The 17985-nt window shown below is 47.8% G+C and overlaps 1 protein-coding gene across 1 annotated transcript in view; it reads left to right on the top strand.

The window, feature by feature from the left end:
• Positions 1-14042, top strand: part of LOC142484937 (indolethylamine N-methyltransferase-like) — a 36116-nt gene extending 22074 nt beyond the window's left edge. The window contains exon 3 of the mRNA XM_075584185.1: positions 12293-14042. Within this exon, the coding sequence (XP_075440300.1) occupies positions 12293-12728 (436 nt within the window). The 3' untranslated portion in view covers positions 12729-14042. The remainder of the gene's footprint in view (positions 1-12292) is intronic.
• The last annotated feature ends 3943 nt before the right edge of the window (positions 14043-17985 follow it).

A 17985-nucleotide genomic window follows, 5' to 3' on the forward strand; every position in this document is an offset into this window, starting at 1 on the left:
TGTGCTCTTTGGCAAATTTCAGATGGCAGCAATGTTCTTTTTGAGAGCAGTGCTTTCCTCCTGGCTATCATTCCATGAACACCATTCTTGTTCAGTCTTTTTTTGATAGTTAAGTGATGAACACTCACATTAGCCAAGGTGAAAGTCGCCTGCAGATTCTTGGATGTTACTCTTGGGTTCTTTGTGAGTTCCTGTATGATTTGCCGGTTTGTTCTTGTGGAGATTTTGGTAGGGCGACCGGTCCTCTGTAAAGTGGTCTTGAACGTTCTCATCTGTCTGACAGTGGGGACTCCATCCCAACCCCTGGGAATTGGGCTTGTAACCCTTTCTAGATCAATGAGCATCAATAACTGCTTTTCTGAGGTCAGAGATTTCATTTGACCATGGCATGACCTTACTCCCAAACTCACACCGAAAGATCTACCTAATTATTTAAACATCTGATTCCAATTATACCCTTTAATTTAGCTGATAAAACCAGGGTTTCACTTACTTTTGCACATAACCTGACTGTTACTCATTGTTTGTCTAATTCATACATCATTTTGTTTCAAAAGATATGGAATTGGTTAATATAAACCTTCTTGGATATTTAAGAAAAGACTGGTTTTGATTCAAGAAAGATTATCATGGGAAAACAATGGAACAATGGAATGTACATAATTATTATTGAGGTTCCCAAACTTTCTCTCACTACTGTTTGTGCATAAAGCAGTCCTGACAATAAGGTGTGAACATTTCCGTACAATATTCCAGTCGTATTGAAAGGAAAACTTCAGGGAGGTGATAGAAACTGATCAGTTTTCGTGTCCAGCGTACAATGCCACTGTTCAGTACGTGTGTACACATAATGCTGACCTGAAACCAGAAAATGCTATAGGACTTTTGAGAACCGAAATAAAAAACCTAGCAGTTTTTTCGTTATATATGTGAAATGTATTGTTTGAATAAAAAGCTGGTGGAGGGCTGTGAAACATGTAGAAGCTTTAAAGATAATATTGATCATACCCTAGGTAAGGAAGAAAAAGATGTACTGTAGCTGTTACTTAAACAGGAGCCTGAGAGTGGATTCGAAAATGTGCATCTCATAGAAAGATACAGAGAAGACTTCTTCAGGATTGGGCCATTTCTAAAGGAGGAGCTTGAGAGGAGTGCACTTAGCAAGTGTGAGGAGGCTGTTTGCATTCAAAAAGGGAAATATGAGATTCAATGTATCCAGAATAAATACCTGAGAAGAATTGAAGAGTGTCAGTAGCCTTCTGGAATGAAAACCTGTGAGCTGAGGAACACAAAACTGAAAGAAGAATTTGAGACGATGTGGAAGAATACATTGTCAGGTTTACAGACCAGTCATATAAACAATCACAATATCAGTCAAGAAATTCTACGGCAACTGAAAAGGAAATGAGCAATGAAGGGCGTTCTATAAATGAGACATTACTTAGGGTAAAAAAGGTTTAGGGAATTATGGGAAAATACTTTTAGATGAATTTGAAGTATGTTGAGAACTTGGTTCTGAATTAAATGCAACACAATATATGTTAGCCAAGGATATTATTATAATAAGATACAGGATCTTGGTTTCTCGTTGTTAGGTACAGTAGATGCAGTGATTATGTTACAAGGGAGCGTTATGATGGAACTTGCTGCCAGGAATTGCTGTGTGTGATCAAATAAAACACAGAGGACGAAATACTGAAGGCTGAAAAAGAGTCACATATCACCTTTGTTTGAGTTGGACATTAAAGCTGCAGTTCAAGATCCCGTTTTTTTTTTTTAGTTTTTTTTTTACTTCAATAGTTTCATTTGGGCATGCTCTACTTACCTGAAGAACTGCATAGCTGCCGGTCAATTCGTACTCCGTCTATTGATCGGCAAAGTTTGGTGACATCTTTAAATATGGGGAATGTATGCTTTGCTAAAGCAACAAGCATGCTTTTAAAAATAGAATACAAGAAAATTGATATTTCAAAGTTGTTTTTTTTAAAACAGAAAATGCTAAAAGTATTTTTTCTTACTACAGAACTGATTTATTTAAAAAAAACACACATGCAGGATATTGCTTGAAGTGCAGCTTTAAGCTTTGGTTATTGGGGAAATAGCTGAAATGTTTCAGATGATGCATGAGAAGTTTAACCTAGAGAATGACCCCTGATATAGTAACGTGTTTGTTTTAATAGAAAGAAAATGTAATTACCACGGTTCAGGAAACAATTTCCCAAAAAATGTAGAGCATACAAAAGGTGAAGTACAAATTATGTTTTCTTCCATGGACCACAGGTTAGCGGGGCATGTTTTTCTAAAGTGCGGTGTTCCATATGTATACAGTATATACTGCATATTGAGGGGGATATAGACACAGTGTGAGCAACACATGACTGTTTGTTTGCAGCTTACCTTACTTCTCTGCTGAGCATTACTACACTAGCACAGAGTTAAGACAGATTTGTCTGCTTATCACCCCTACCAATCGCCTAGAATATTTGATGGCTCATTAGGCCATATCAGATAAAGCATTACCGGTGGATGACTTGAATATACATCGGGTCATCATAGATATGTTGAGATCCTGCTTTGCTGATGTAGCTAGGTCCCCTTGTCCCGCTACCCCCCCCCCCCTCCTCTTACCTCCGCTGCCGAGGGTCACGCAGCAGACCCGCCGGCACTTCTGGAGGGTGGGGGCTAGTGCAGGGAGCACTCTCGGTGTCTCCGAGTCCCCGGCGGCTCCCGAGGAGGGCGCCGCCATCTTCTATGTAGTTGCGCATGCGCAAGAGAAATGCGCGCGAGGCCCCCGCAGGGAGAATAGCTCCCAAGAGCAGTCAGCCCCCAGGGTGCACAGGGGCAGAGTCAGGTGACGCCAGGTAGCCAATAGGGCTGGACGATCTCCCTGCAAGGGAGATTAGATACATTTCGCGGGTTTGGAGCACGCTAGTTCAGTTGGTGACCGGAGCAGCTAGGGGAAGGAGGTAGGGTGCAGGAGTCAGTGACTCCCTGCACTAGGACAACAGCCCTCTAGGCCCCAGATAGCCCTGAGTCACAGTAGCTGAGTGCTATAGGGACAGGCCCTAGGTTAGGGACCCTGCCCCATTAGCCGTTTGCTAGTTAGGGACACAGCAGACGCTGCGTTTCCTGCTGAGAGACTTGGGCTCAAGTCTCCGCCATTAAAGAAAGCTGGACTATCTTCAGGGTGGGATCGCCCCTGATGGATCACCACATGGGTGGATCCTGGATGTCGTGTAGGAGCTCGTCTGATCCTTTGAGAAGATCCTTTAAAGCCAGGTATCGTTATAAGTGCACCAACAGAGCACTCACACGGGACTAGTGGCTGCGCAGTCACACACACATCAATATCATTTAAAGGGACATATTGTGTGGGGTCACTGGACACGGGGAGGGATCACCCGGTGGGAGGAGGTTGCTTCCTGCGAGAGTGAGGGACACCTGGTAATTATATGCAAGTATGTTCTATGCTCACAAGTAAAGTTATTGGTTGTTTTACATGCTGTTGTGTGATCTATATATATATATTGTCCTGCGAGGATCACTCCCCCTTTGGTGGAAGCCATCGCAGGTGGAGGTGCTGCACCGAGTACGAGGTTACTCCTATTACTATTATACATGCCCCAGGCTCCCCGTGGCAGAGGCTTAGGCCCCCTGTGAGCCTAACAGGTAAAGCACCACACTTGGTAACACTAAGTTCCCTGCACACACACATTATATGCGATTGTATGGGGGAATACCCGTTACATTTGGAGGCGCTGCTGAGATATCAGACCTGGGGTGCCCTATTCAAACCTGTATCATAAGAGAACAGCAACATGGGATTCCCTCACGTCAAGAAGTCCATGCGTGGGCCATCTCCGTCCTGGAGCCCCCTAGTTACGTCGTGGCCGTAGGGAACGTTCCAGCATTAGTAGCAGAGACTAACATCCGGGACTCGCTGAGGGAGCTCATAGGGTCAGATAAAGTATGGTACCGGGACAGGGTGTTCGACCCTACTTTTTATTGGAGCACCATACTATTCACTGTGGTGCGGGACATATGCCAAGAGACGGCCCCGAACACTCTAGTAGCCCCCGAGTGCCCACCAGAAGGCTACCCCGTTATATACTCGGACTTACCAGTAATACGGGAAATGTTTTCACCAAGGGCCCCTCCTCCGGCTCCAGATGAACCATCCACCAGTACTTGGACACCAACTGCACCAGTGTCAAGTACCCCAAACCGGGTCGAACGTCCACCACCCAAAGTCTCCTTTACCCCAAACGCTCTCACGGGAGCCACTAGTTGGGCTGACAGTCCGCCCCCTTCACCCCCCACCGCACCCCGTGAGGGATACTCCCGGCCTATCAGAGAGAGGGTAACTAATGAAGGTTCTGCAATGGGGGGGACGCTACCCCAATTCGTCGAAGCCATCACCCTGGCCTCCCAGTCCCAAAGCTACCAGAAACTCAAAGCCTTCTCGGGAGTACTTCCAACACGACAGGGGGAGAGAGGGATAGACCTTTGGAGGTAGAATGCGTTAAAAGTTGTAGAGGAATGGTCGTGCACTAACACAGTAAAGAGGCAGCGTATCATGGAGTGTCTCAGGCCTCCCGCTTCTGCCATTGTAACCACCCACAGGGACCAACATCCAGAGTTGACAGCGTTGGAGATAGTGGAATTCCTGCTGGAAGCGTACGGACTAGCAGAAGATGAAGGAGCGATCTGGACGAAGTACTACAATCTCTATCAGAAGGAGGGAGAGGACTTGTCGGCCTTTATACACCGCCTGCAACTGGTCTTGGGAATCCTACTCAGTCGTAAGCTGATTCCTGCCCCTGGGATGGATGAGGCACTTCGTAAGCAGTACCTGCGGGGATCAAGCCCCACTCACCCCATAGCCAATATGCTCTGCAGCAAAATAATGGACGGGAGTCCCCCTACGTTCACCGGGTTGATGCGCCTGGTGAAAATTCAGGAGGCACATGCTTTGCTACACTCTACCGCAAAATCCAAGAACCCCCCCGTCTCAAAGGGAAAGTGCTCTATGGAAAAGGAAGAGTCTGCCGCTCTGTCCAAGGGGTACAAGCCGAAACCCTCCGACAGTCCACCTTCCCCATCCAAGGTTCGTCCAGAACGCCACAAGGTTGTGAGCTATAACTGCGGTAAGAAGGGCCACTTTTCCAGTAACAGTCCGGAGAGGGAGGACCCTCCAGAGGAGAAACCTCCCGATAGAGGAAAATCAGCCCGGTCAATGGTCTGTCGCGTACAAATGGCAGCGTCTGACCTGGAACCCCCTCTTTCTGGAACCAAAGATGCCTCTTCTGCCTCCGGCCCCAGTGATGACGCCTCACCAAGGGAAGCTTACAGTCAAGTACACTGGCGACACACTTTATTCGAGCTCGGCTAGTCCCACGAATTCGGGTATACCCGGGTGTATTGAGGTTTGTGACTGTTTTCTGCCCGAGTGCATTGAGTTATTTTCCAAGCAGGGATTGAAGCATTTTATTCCTGCTGGCTTCAATTCTGCACAGTATATATATATATACTGCATTACAATTCATGAATTTATGCCATCTGGTAGACACGCGAAGCATTGCAGCCTATTAAATCCTAATCATTATCATTTAACAGATCAGCCGCCCGTCAGCCAGGCATGAACCCAGGCTGGGAAGGCAAATGCAACGGGGCTTGTCAGAGGTGAGGAGTGGCGCATTCCAGGTATCTGCCAGGTACATACCGGGTATTTGCTCGAATAAAGTGTGTCGGTGCAGTAGGCCCCGCGGCCATCGTACCTGTTGTACTGGAAGGGATCTACGCATTGGCCCTACTGGACATGGGATCACAAGTGACCATTATAAATCGCAAGTTCTATGACCAGCACCTTAGACACTGCCCCCTGAGGTCGGCCGAACATATGAAGGTTAGGGGGTTAAGTAATGAAGACTACCCCATCGATGGGATTGTAAGGGTGCAACTGGAAATACTTCAACTGAACACCGGCAAGAAACACCCCATGCATGTAGCGGCAATGGTATGCCCGGAGCCCCAAGATCAGTATCCGATCATCTTGGGAACCAACACTGATATAGTACAAGCTGTAATCAGAGCATACCTGAAAGAGACCAACGAGTTGCCACTGGCAATTTCGCTCCTAGACCCCGTCTTACGAGAAGAGTGCAACCAGGTATATGCCTTGGAACGTCACGGGGATCTCTACAATCATCAACGCGGACTGACGACCATATTACCAGGGGGAGTGCGACGAATGGCCATCTGGTGCTGTTATCCCGAGCGAGATGAGAACGATCAGCTGTTCTCTCTGGAGAGAACCCCTGAGGAAGAAGTTCAGAGAGGGTATCGGGTTCTACCCGAAGTAAGGGAGTGGACGACTAAAATCCCTCTACAAACTTACGTATATGTGCAGAACATCTCCCCATTCCCGATGGATCTTGATGCCGGACTGAGTCTGGGTTGCATATATCCGGTTAGCCCTGTGGAAACAACGTCTCAGGTGAACGCTGCTGCAGTGGATGAGCGATTAGTCGAGTTAGACTTCAACTTTGGCGAGTCAACGTTGCCAATGGAGTGGAAAGAGCGGCTGACAACCCAATTGAATAAACGACGGACTGTATTCTCCACGAGTGAGATGGATGTGGGGTGCAGTCGCAGCGCTCAATATGCCATTAGACTGAGTGATGCCACTCCGCTCCGGGAACACTCTCGTCGCATCGCCCCTAGAGATGTGGACGATGTAAGGAATGTCTTGCAAGAAATGGAGACCGCTGGGATATTGACGGAGTCTCGGAGCCCTTACGCCTCTCCCATAGTGGTGGTAAGGAAGAAGAATGGATCCGTACGACTGTGTGTCGACTATCGAACCCTGAATAACCGTACGATACCGGACCAGTACAACCTTCCCCGCATTGAAGAGATCCTGAATGCTCTGAATGGAAGCCAATGGCTCAGTGTGCTTGATCTACAATCTGGGTACTATCAGGTACCCATGAATGCAGAGGATCAGGAGAAAACAGCCTTTGTCTGCCCCATGGGGTTCTACCAATTTACACGTATGCCCCAAGGTATATGTGGGGCCCCTGCTACTTTCCAAAGACTGATGGAGAAGACAATCAGGGACATGAACCCTCGGGAGTGTCTCGTCTACCTGGACGACATCATTGTCTTTGGAAGAACTCTGGAAGAGCATGAAGAAAGGCTACTTAAAGTGATAGACCGTCTTGGGAAGGAAGGGTTGAAATTGTCCCTAGACAAGTGCCGGTTTTGTCACACCTCGGTGACCTACGTGGGGGACATCGTGTCTGCTCAAGGGATCACCACCGACCCAGCCAAAGTAGAAGCGGTCATAAACTGACCACGTCCCGAGAATGTCACAGAACTACGATCCTTCCTGGGGTTCTGTGGGTATTACCGTCTCTTCGTGGAAGGGTACCCTAGTAGAGCTAAACCCCTGAACAATCTGTTGAAGATATACCCCGAAGATAGCGGAAGGAAGGCTGTATCGGCTCGCGAACCGTTTGGTGATAAATGGACGTCTGAGTGTGAACAGGCCTTCCTGAAATTTAAGAAATCCTTGACCGAAGCGCCGGTGCTTGCGTATGCTGATCTCGAACAACCAAACGTTCTACATGTGGATGCCAGTCTCAATGGTCTGGGTGCCGTCCTGCATCAGAAGCACCCCTAGGGCCTTCAGCCTGTAGCCTACACTGGCGACACACTTTATTCGAGCTTGGCTAGTCCCACGAATTCGGGTATACCCGGGTGTATTGAGGTTTGTGACTGTTTTCTGCCCGAGTGCATTGAGTTATTTTCCAAGCAGGGATTGAAGCATTTTATTCCCGCTGGCTGCAATACTGCACAGTATATATATATATACTGCATTACAATTCATGAATTTATGCCATCTGGTAGACACGCGAAGCATTGCAGCCTATTAAATCCTAATCATTATCATTTAACAGATCAGCCGCCCATCAGCCAGGCATGAACCCAGGCTGGGAAGGCAAATGCAACGGGGCTTGTCAGAGGTGGGGAGCGGCGCATTCCAGGTATCTGCCAGGTACATACCGGGTATTTGCTTGAATAAAGTGTGTCGGTGCAGTACATCAGCCGCAGTCTGACCCCCAGTGAACAGAGATACCCCGTCCACAAGTTGGAGTTCCTGGCTCTCAAGTGGGCGATCACCGAGAAGCTCCACGATTACCTTTACGGGGTTACATTTGAGGTAAGGACGAATAACAATCCCCTCACGTACATAAATACTTCGGCCAAATTGGATGCAGCAGGACAACAATGGCTGGCCGCTCTGAACAATTACCGCTTCTCCCTGAAGTGTAAGCCGGGACCCTTGAATATCGGGGCTGACGCCCTCTCCCGACGGCCAGGGCTAAGTGCTACTCAAGATGATGAGGAATGGGAAGAACTCCCAGGACCCAGGGTGCGAGCTATGTGTAGCACTGCCGCCATCATCAACGACCAAGTGGCCTTCTCAGAATTAAGGGTTGCAGATTCATTGGGATGCCAGTCGCAGGCTGTCCCAGCCGCCTACTGCGATCCAAAAGGGATGAACATAACGCATGACAAAGTGCTACGGTGGAAAGATCTGGTAGACTACCAAATACGCGATCCTGTCGTTAGTATTATTAGGCAAGCCGTCGAAAAGAAGAACCCAGCCCTTCTGAAGCGTGCTCCCAATGACTTGGTGGCCTTGCTCATGTGGGAAATGGACAAATTCGAAATAGACAACTGCTTACTCTATCGGGTGGTGCAATACCACAACCAACCGGATAGGCGACAACTAGTCCTCCCTAAGAAATTGCAATACATGGTGTTGAAGTCCCTACATGATGAGCATGGACATCTCGGAGTAGAGAAGACCTTTGGGTTGGTCAGAGACCGCTTTTTCTGGCCAAAGATGCGAGAGGCCGTCGAACGCCACTGTCGCCGTTGTACTAGGTGTATACAGCGCAAGACCCTGCCGACCAGAGCAGCACCCATGGGCCATCTGAAGAGTTCTGGCCAAATGGACCTTTTGTGTATGGACTTTCTGTGCATTGAGACCGATAGCAGGGGAATATGCAACGTGCTGGTCATCACGGACCATTACATCCATTATGCCCAGGCCATCACCACGAAAGATTAGAAAGCCATCACAGTGGCAAAAATATTATGGGAGAAGTATTTCGTGCACTACGGTCTTCCCAACCGCCTTCACTCAGACCAAGGTCGGGACTTCGAGAGCACGTTGATCCGAGAACTGCTCAAAATGCTAAACATTGCCAAATCACGAACGACCCCGTATCACCCCGAAGGAGATGCACTGCCAGAATGATTTAATCGAACCTTACTGGACATGCTCGGAACTCTACAGAGTGTTTAGAAAACTGAATGGAGTTAACACGTGGAGGCTCTGGCGCATGCGTACTATTGCACACGACACGAGTCAACTGGATTCTCCCCATAATTCCTCATGTTTGGGCGAGAGGCGAGACTGCCAGTGGATGTACGTCTTAGAGTCTCGACGGATGGTATACACAATGCTACCCATTTCAAATACGTGTAAAGACTTAAAGACAGTTTACAGCAGGCCTATCAACAAGCTGAGAAGTCTACAGCTAAGCTGAACGTGGGAAATAAAAGGCGATACGATCATAAGGTCAAATATCGGGAACTTCGTCCTGGGGACGCTGTGTTGCTTCGGAATTTGGGAGTCCCGGGAAAACACAAATTGGCCGATCGATGGAGAGATGGGGTATATGAAATAGAATCTCAGATGCCTGGCCTCCCGGTCTATCGCATCAAAGACACTGAAGGCCGGCTAAAGGTATGGCACCGTAATCATCTTCTCCCCATTCCACAAGTGGGAGATGAGGAAGCAGAGATACCGGCCACACCGCTCAACGGTGAGTCCAACTTATCAGGGATGGGTCAAGAGACTGTCAATAACGAGACCCACTCTGAAACTCCTGAAGATCCTATGGAAGGACCCTCTCAAAGGGACTACCCCACAGAAGGGGCATCTCCCAGAGGAGCTACAGGTAAAGGGTTCCATAGGCCAACGCCTACTAAGGTGGCACCAACAGGCCAGCATTTGGATCCACAGAGCCCGTGCTTTGTGCCTAACAGAGACTGTTCAGAGACATTTCTCCCCTCAAGGGAAGAGGCTGAGCCTGAGGACTGTGTTTATTACTCCCCCGAGGGAGTTGCAGAAGAACAGCTCCGCAGGAGCCAAAGAGTCAGGTACCCTCCAACTCGGGTAACCTATGATCAAATTGGGGCACCCCATTATGAGGCTCAGCAGTGGTCTCAGAGCAAGATCCAATCTGTGATTGTGATGCTCACATAATTGTGCAATATTGTTTAGAGTCGTGCATGTGCTGTTATATGATCAAACTGCATTTTTATTATATAATTTCTGTACATGGTTGAGCTCTGTATCCCAAGCGAGGACGTTGGGGTTTTTTCCAGGGGGAGGATGTAGTTGGTTCCCCTTGTCCCGCAACCCCCCCCCCCTCCTCTTACCTCCGCTGCCGAGGGTCACGCGGCAAACCCGCCGGCACTTCTGGGGGGTGGGGGCTAGTGCAGGGAGCGCTCTCTGTGTCTCAGAGTCCCCGGCGGCTCCCGAGCAGGGCGCCGCCATCTTCTATGTAGTTGCGCATGCGCAAGAGAAGTGCGCGCGAGGCCCCCGCAGGGAGAATAGCTCCCAAGAGCAGTCAGCCCCCAGGGTGCACAGGGGCAGAGTCAGGTGACGCCAGGTAGCCAATAGGGCTGGAGGATCTCCCTGCAAGGGAGATAAGATACATTTTGCGGGTTTGGAGCACGCTAGTTCAGTTGGTGACCGGAGCAGCTAGGGGAAGGAGGTAGGGTGCAGGAGTCAGTGACTCCCTGCACTAGGCCAGCAGCCCTCTAGGCCCCAGATAGCCCTGAGTCACAGTAGCTGAGTGCTATAGGGACAGGCCCTAGGTTAGGGACCCTGCCCCATTAGCCGTTTGCTAGTTAGGGACACAGCAGACGCTGTGTTTCCTGCTGAGAGACTTGGGCTCAAGTCTCCGCCATTAAAGAGAGCTGGACTATCTTCAGGGTGGGATCGCCCCTGACGGATCACCACACGGCTGGATCCTGGATGTCGTGTAGGAGCTCGTCTGATCCTTTGAGAAGATCCTTGAAAGCCAGGTGCCGCCGCACCAGGCAGGTATCGTTATAAGTGTAACAACAGAGTACTCACACGGGACTAGTGGCTGCGCAGTCACACACACATCAATATCATTTAAAGGGACATATTGTGTGGGGTCACTGGACACGGGCTGGGATTACCCGGTGGGAGGAGGTTGCATCCTGCGAGACACCGTAGTAGTGTCTCCTCTAGGGAGGGACACCTGGTTATTATATGCAAATACGTTCAATGCTCACAAGTAAAGTTATTGGTTGTTTTACATGCTGTTGTGTGATCTATATATATATATTGTCCTGCGAGGATCACTCCCCCTCTGGTGGGAGTCATCGCAGGTGGAGGCGCTGCACCGAGTACGAGGTTACTCCTATTACTATTATACGTGCCCCAGGCTCCCCGTGGCGGAGGCTTAGACCCCCTGTGAGCCTAACAGGTAAAGCACCACACTTGGTAACACTAAGTTCCCCGCACACACACATTATATGCGATTGTATGGGGGAATACCCGTTACACTAACACACATTATTATATGGTTATTGGTAACGTAGATACGTTCGTGGATTTCTGAATTGTGTGTCTAGCACCCACCTACCTTTTTTTTATATTTGGGGAGGTTTATATCCCTACACTGTATATATGGTCACTGTAATTGTTCATTCGTCGATGTCAAATAATTAATAAAGTTTTATTGTCTTTGGCCATTTTGGCTTTTACTGGTATCCATCCTCCTACAGGGATGGGACCGGCTACTATGGGTAACCTGTATCTATTTACCATCTAAGTAGCATACCTGTTAGACATTTGTGCTAAATACACTAAACTATACCAGACTGAGTGCAGGAAATAGGAATCTTTTGGTGATTCTGTCATCAGCTTTTTGTTTGGATCTATGCTGAATTCTTTCCCCTATATGCACAGGTCATAAGTTACTACTGCATCCAATGAGGTGAGCGGTGTGGTTAATTTGTTGTGTCAGAGATTTTCAGCCCAACAGAGTAAAAGGAAAAAGATGTTGTGATGTATACACAGAACATTTTCCAAAGGGTCTAAGGCCTAACATTCCATCCATAGGGATAAATAAACAAACAATAAAATGCCTTTAATGTTTATTTGTTTTGACAGTGAGAACTGGAAGGAAAAAGAAGGTACACTCCGTAGAACCGTGAAACAAGTCCTAAAGTGTGATGTCTTGAAAAGAAACCCATTTGAGCCTGAAGTTCTGCCACCAGCAGATTGCATACTCAGCTGCCTCTGCTTGGAAGTTGCCTGCAAGGATATCCAGTCTCTTTGCAATACCCTGAAACATTTCCATGACCTGATCAAGCCCGGAGGTCACTTAATCGTTCTGAGTTCGCTAAATTGTTCCTTTTACTATGTTGGCCAAAAGTGCTTTTATTGCATGGCCATAACAAAGGAAGGCCTGGAACTGGCTTTTAAAGGGGCTGGTTATGAAATTGAGAAACTGGAGGTACTTCCACGTGAACACCGGTCAGCTTTGAACATTTCTGATTCTGATAGTTATTACTTTGTGCATGCCCGTAAGCCACACAATCTGTAAGCCCCTCACCCATCAATTCTATTAGCGTGTTAAAATGCAGGTGTTAGGTGAGCAAAAAAAGAAGGGGCATTTTAGTAGCTTATCAATAAAATAAGTAAACATTGGAAATGTTGGATATGTTGGATACGTTGAGGCTAAGTCTTAGTTCACCTTAAATCCCACTAATTGTATGAAAAATGTGCTAAGACTTAGCACCATTTAGTAACGTTGGTGCGTTGCAGTGTTTTACTGTATATTGGTGTATTAAGCAATGTTGCAGCCTCTCCAGCACTGAAAACATAAGGGGAATATTTACTAAGTGGTGCAAAGCTATATAACACTACATTAACCTGTAAGACACCTTGTGTGTTGTTTACTTAAGCAAAACTGATGCAAAGACTGTGCAAAAGAATTGCACCAGATTTATCACAGGAAAAACTCCCTTTGCTTTTAATGGGATTCCTTTTTCTTGATGAATATTTCTCAGTTTATTCCACTGGTTCTGCCCAAATGTTGCAGCCGGGATACTGTAGTAAATTGACCCTTTCATTCATAAAGTGTGTTATGGGTTCTGAGTAAGAGTAACGAAGAAATATTCATTTTACATTTTCATTTAACATATGGTTAAAAATACCATGCAACTCACATATACGCTTTGCAATACTTTGTTACATTGAGCACGTGGTTAGATATTTTAGATAACACTTTGGGGCGAACTAAGCAGTATGATTTCCTAACAGACCTCCTGGTCCATTCAAGTCAAGGTGTCTTATGTTCACAAAGTCAAACCGTAATCAGGTCTATGGCTCCAATTCAACATGATGTCTTCCCCAGGTGCTGGAGAAGGGGGACTTAGCCCATATGGCCTGTTGTGCAGCTGTAGGTCCATGTTTACTAAGTGGTGCTGCTCTACAAGAAGGCTTCCAGCTCTAGCAGTTACCTTGCAGCCCAATTCAAGTGAATATGCTAAATAATACTTAAACATGTTTTTTGTTAAAATTGTATAAAATGTTTTACCAGGAAGTAATACATTGAGAGTTACCTCTCGTTTTCATGCATGTCTTGGGCACAGAGATATGAGAATACTTGGTTTCATTAAATAAAATAGGCTTCTTTTTAAGTAGAAATATTAAAGCTTTTCAGATTTCCTTTATATTTAGATGATATACATGGCGGGTTAAAGCACTGTTATTTGTTTTGGTCATCCCTCTGTTTCTCTAACCTTTTGTCTCTAATTCTCTCGGCATGTGCCAGGCAAGATATTAACTATCAGACTAATCTGTAAATGTGCATAGAAGAGCTCTGCTTGATTATGAATAAACCCTGTTTGCATCATCGGTGATTGTTGTGTTATTTCTTGTGCTAAACATTAAATACACCACAATGGGATGGTTAATGACCATCGTGACAACTGGTCAACCTCTTTTCTCGTCGCCCGTTTTGTCTATTGGGATTGTTAATGACCATTGTGACAGAGACACTGGTCAGAACTATTATTATTACCGGATTTTCAGGACCAATCCAATAGGAAGGACTAAAAGTTCTAAAAGACAAATGAAAACCTGTAATGGCTAATTTCTCCTTGTATACAAACAATACATATTGGCAATAAGGCAATTTTCTCCCCTTAATAACAGTGCATGGATAGATTCAGAAGACTGGTCAGTCTCTAATCTCCCCCCTCCCCTCATTTTGTCTATTGATGAGACACCCCCAATTTATATTCGTAATGTAACTTCTTCTCCAAGTAAGCTGTTTGTGTCCAATGCAAGTCAGTAAAAGATGAATTATTATTTCCTACCAAATCTGCCTATGGCGGGTCTCATAATTAGGCCAGCGTGTACTTATTTAGTGAGGATTAATGCTGACCCATTAAAAGTATCACATCCAACCCACGAAACATTAAATATGCTGAGAAATTACAGTATGTAATACTTATTTATGCTAAATGTTCATGAAGTCCGACCTTTATGGCGTCCATGGCCCCTGTTCCAAATAATGTGAAGATGTTTTTCCAATGTGTTGGGATATTGCCCCCTGTCTGCCAATTTATGATTGAGTTGTGTAAATAGGAGGAGTTAGAGATGAGTTACTGTAAGGAATCCACTCCGCGGTTTACTGGTTGCCTTACCTTGCAGACCGGTGCAGTTCTGGAACAGCTCTCCTGATGTTTGCTGCAGCCTGGATTCACTCACCAAAGCAATACACACTCCCTCTGGTATCTACTGCAGCTGTGCAGCCTATCACTGCAACCTAGACTTGCATTCACTCATTGGAGCAGTACCTTCACACCCCCGCCGGGGATTGGCCCTCTGGCCTTTAAGTACTGTTTTCCCACAATGCTCCCAGCCGAGCATAGTCCTTACCGGATGTCACTACCTGTTCTGCCACAAGCTCCCGCTTGTTCTCCTGTGCTGAAGCGGAGGTTCCGCCCTGCGTCCTTCAGCTTCCTTCAAGCTTCCGCTTGTTCTCCTGTGCTGAAGCGGAGCTTCCGTCCTGCGTCCTTCAGCTTCCCTCAAGCTCCCGCTTGTTCCCCTGTGCTGAAGCGGAGGTTCCGTCCTGCATCCTTCAGCTTCCTGTTCTCCTGTGCTGTAGCAGTGGTTTCGTCCCTGCGTCCTTCAGTCTCCTGGATTCCTGCACTGAAGCAGAGGTTTCGTCCCTGCATCCTTCAGCCTCCTGGATTCCTGCACTGAAGCGGAGGTTTCCCTGTGTATCTTCAGCTTCCTGGTTCCTGGGGCCTACTCTCTCCCTAATCTAGATAGGCCATGTCCTGGTTCCTGCGCTGAAACAGAGGATTCCCCAGCCCGATCAGGACTCTTGCGCTGTGCACTGGTTTACCCGTGCAGCTAGGCGGTGTGTAATCTGGTCTGTCTTCCACCTCCTGTGACCAGTACCATGGGCCATGGTCGCCGCATGCGCAGAGGCCTCCCCCGCGCTCCTAAGCTGAAGCGGGGCTTTCCTGACTCCCTGTTGCCGAACTCCTGCGTGGACAATGTTTATTCTGACGTCTCCTGTCCTGACCCTGGCTTGTACAACGACGATGCTGTCTTCTCCAATCCTGATTCTGCTACATACACTGCCGACACAGTTTATCCGAGTGCGGCTCATTCCGCAAGCCGGGAAATGTTCCGGCTTGCGAGCCGCACTCCCTCAGCGTGCCGCGCATCACCGATGCGCGGTCACGCATCATCGGGTGCCAGCGCCCCCTGCACGCGCGTCCAGGGCTCCCCGAGGGAGCCCTGGTGTCCCGCAATCGCGGGACGGCGGCAGGGGGTTCCGGGGGACCCGGCGGACCCGGCAGCGGTAGGGAGAGCGCCCCGATCGGAGGGCGCTCTTCCGCTGCTTCGGTGCGCGCCCGTCACCCTGCGGCGCGCGCCAGGATACTGCTGCGGCCAAGAACGGGCAAATGCTCGAATAAACTTGGCCGCAGCAGTATGACTACGAACTGCGCAATCCGGATCAGCCTGCGCGGTCTAAGGTCGGTGCTTTTACAATCCCACCTCAGCCTCGGGGTCCGACCCTGGTTTGTGGCGAGCACAACCGTGACAGTATGCTCGGCCTCACAAACTCGGACCGCGCTGAGGTGTGGGTTGGTAAGTTTTTTCCTAAAAACCTGTCCCAGTCTGTAGACCAGTCCCAGTTTGAGAATGATTATTTGTGCGATATAATACCCCTGATGGAAGATCCGTTTATGTCGGAGGGCTTAACTCCCTTGCAAAAGAAATGCCGTAATGATCTGCTTTGTAAGGCTTACTGCCTCAGAGACTTAAAACAGTATCTGGCCAGTGTTCTGGCCAGTGCAAACAGTGCTTTCTCCCCTGATTCCCCTTTAACTGGGGATAAGGTGAGTCCTGTGGAACTGGTCAACGCCTGTAGTACACTCAATGCCCTGGCTTTAACATTGGACATTCCTGTAGTACTCCCGGACCGTTCCGTCATGTTGGCTCTCGCTCACGACACGCTGCATGTACTTTCCTTGGCATTGGACGGTTACTTGTTAAAACAGGATCGCCCCCTGGCCGCTAACGCCGTCCTCTGGCGGTTTTCCTCTGCTGCCAGTCCTGTCGCTAAACCGGGGGACGTATCTCCCTCTCCGGGAGATGACCAAACGAACCCATTAGCAATATCTCCTAACGTAGTAACTGCCACAGTCCCTAGCTCTGATTGTGTGCCCGGGTTCCCTGACACTAATGATATGTCTACGTTAACCCCTGCCGATCAGTCCTGTGAGGTTCCCCTGGAGAGTACATATGTTTCACTAACTAACACTAAGGTTCTAGTATCAGAGAATAAGTCCCTTAGTTCCCCTATTTCTAGCTCTGAATCCCTCTCTTTAGGTCTTGAGGGTTTTCCAGCTTTAACCTCTGCTAGGCAGTCCTGTGCGCTTTCCCCGTCAGAGAGAGAATCCCTAAGTTCTGTTCCCAGGGTCATTTCTGTATTAACCCCTGTGGGGCAGCTCTCTGAGTCTCCTTTGATAATTCCCTGTTCTCTGCCAGCCATGGTCACGCCCCTAGCTCCAGAAGAGAGATTCCTGGTCTCTCCTAATACAGAGAGAAGATTACCTATGTTCTACTCTCAGGCATTGTCTGCATTAACCCCTGTAAATTCTTGCTGCCTCCAAGTTAATGCCTTCGTTTTAGCCTCAGAGAATGAGTCCCCAAGTCAGACAGCAGAGGTTGCATTGAGGGATTCCCATAACCGTACGGAGTCCTTAGATATTTTTTGCTATAAATCCCCTGCTTCAGCTCAAGTTTCCGCAGTTTTGCCTCCGGAGACTTCGGCTAAAGTTCTGGTTCCTGATAAATGTAGTCAGGAGTCAGGTTTTTCCCTAAGCTTGGTCGCAGAGTTCCTTCTCCCGGCTATTTCACTGAACCAGCCTGTCGCCCACATAGCGGTGATCCCTGCTTCAGCGCATAGTTCCCACATTATGGAGTCTGCAGTAATTTCTGGTTTCCCAGACATTCCTTACCAAATACCTACTTCAGAGACCAGTACAGTTATGATTAACCCCCGTGTACTGTCTGAGTTCTCCTCCTCTTTAGGCTTAGGGTTAAAAGCATATAGTAGTCTGTATGTCCCTCCTGGGGTTCATATTATGTTCCCAGGAATGTTTGCTGACGCACGGTTTTCTCCCAAAAGTGACGCTTTTTCATATAGATTAGTAAAAAGCCTGCACACTGTTTCCCTTTTCGCTGAATTGTGTCTTACTAGTTTTGAGACTCTGAGAGGTAATGATTCTCCTTCTGATTCTGAAGCTCTTCCTACAATGATTATCCTG

The sequence above is a fragment of the Ascaphus truei genome, unplaced genomic scaffold (genome assembly GCF_040206685.1).
Source record: "Ascaphus truei isolate aAscTru1 unplaced genomic scaffold, aAscTru1.hap1 HAP1_SCAFFOLD_473, whole genome shotgun sequence".
Lineage (NCBI taxonomy): Eukaryota > Metazoa > Chordata > Amphibia > Anura > Ascaphidae > Ascaphus > Ascaphus truei.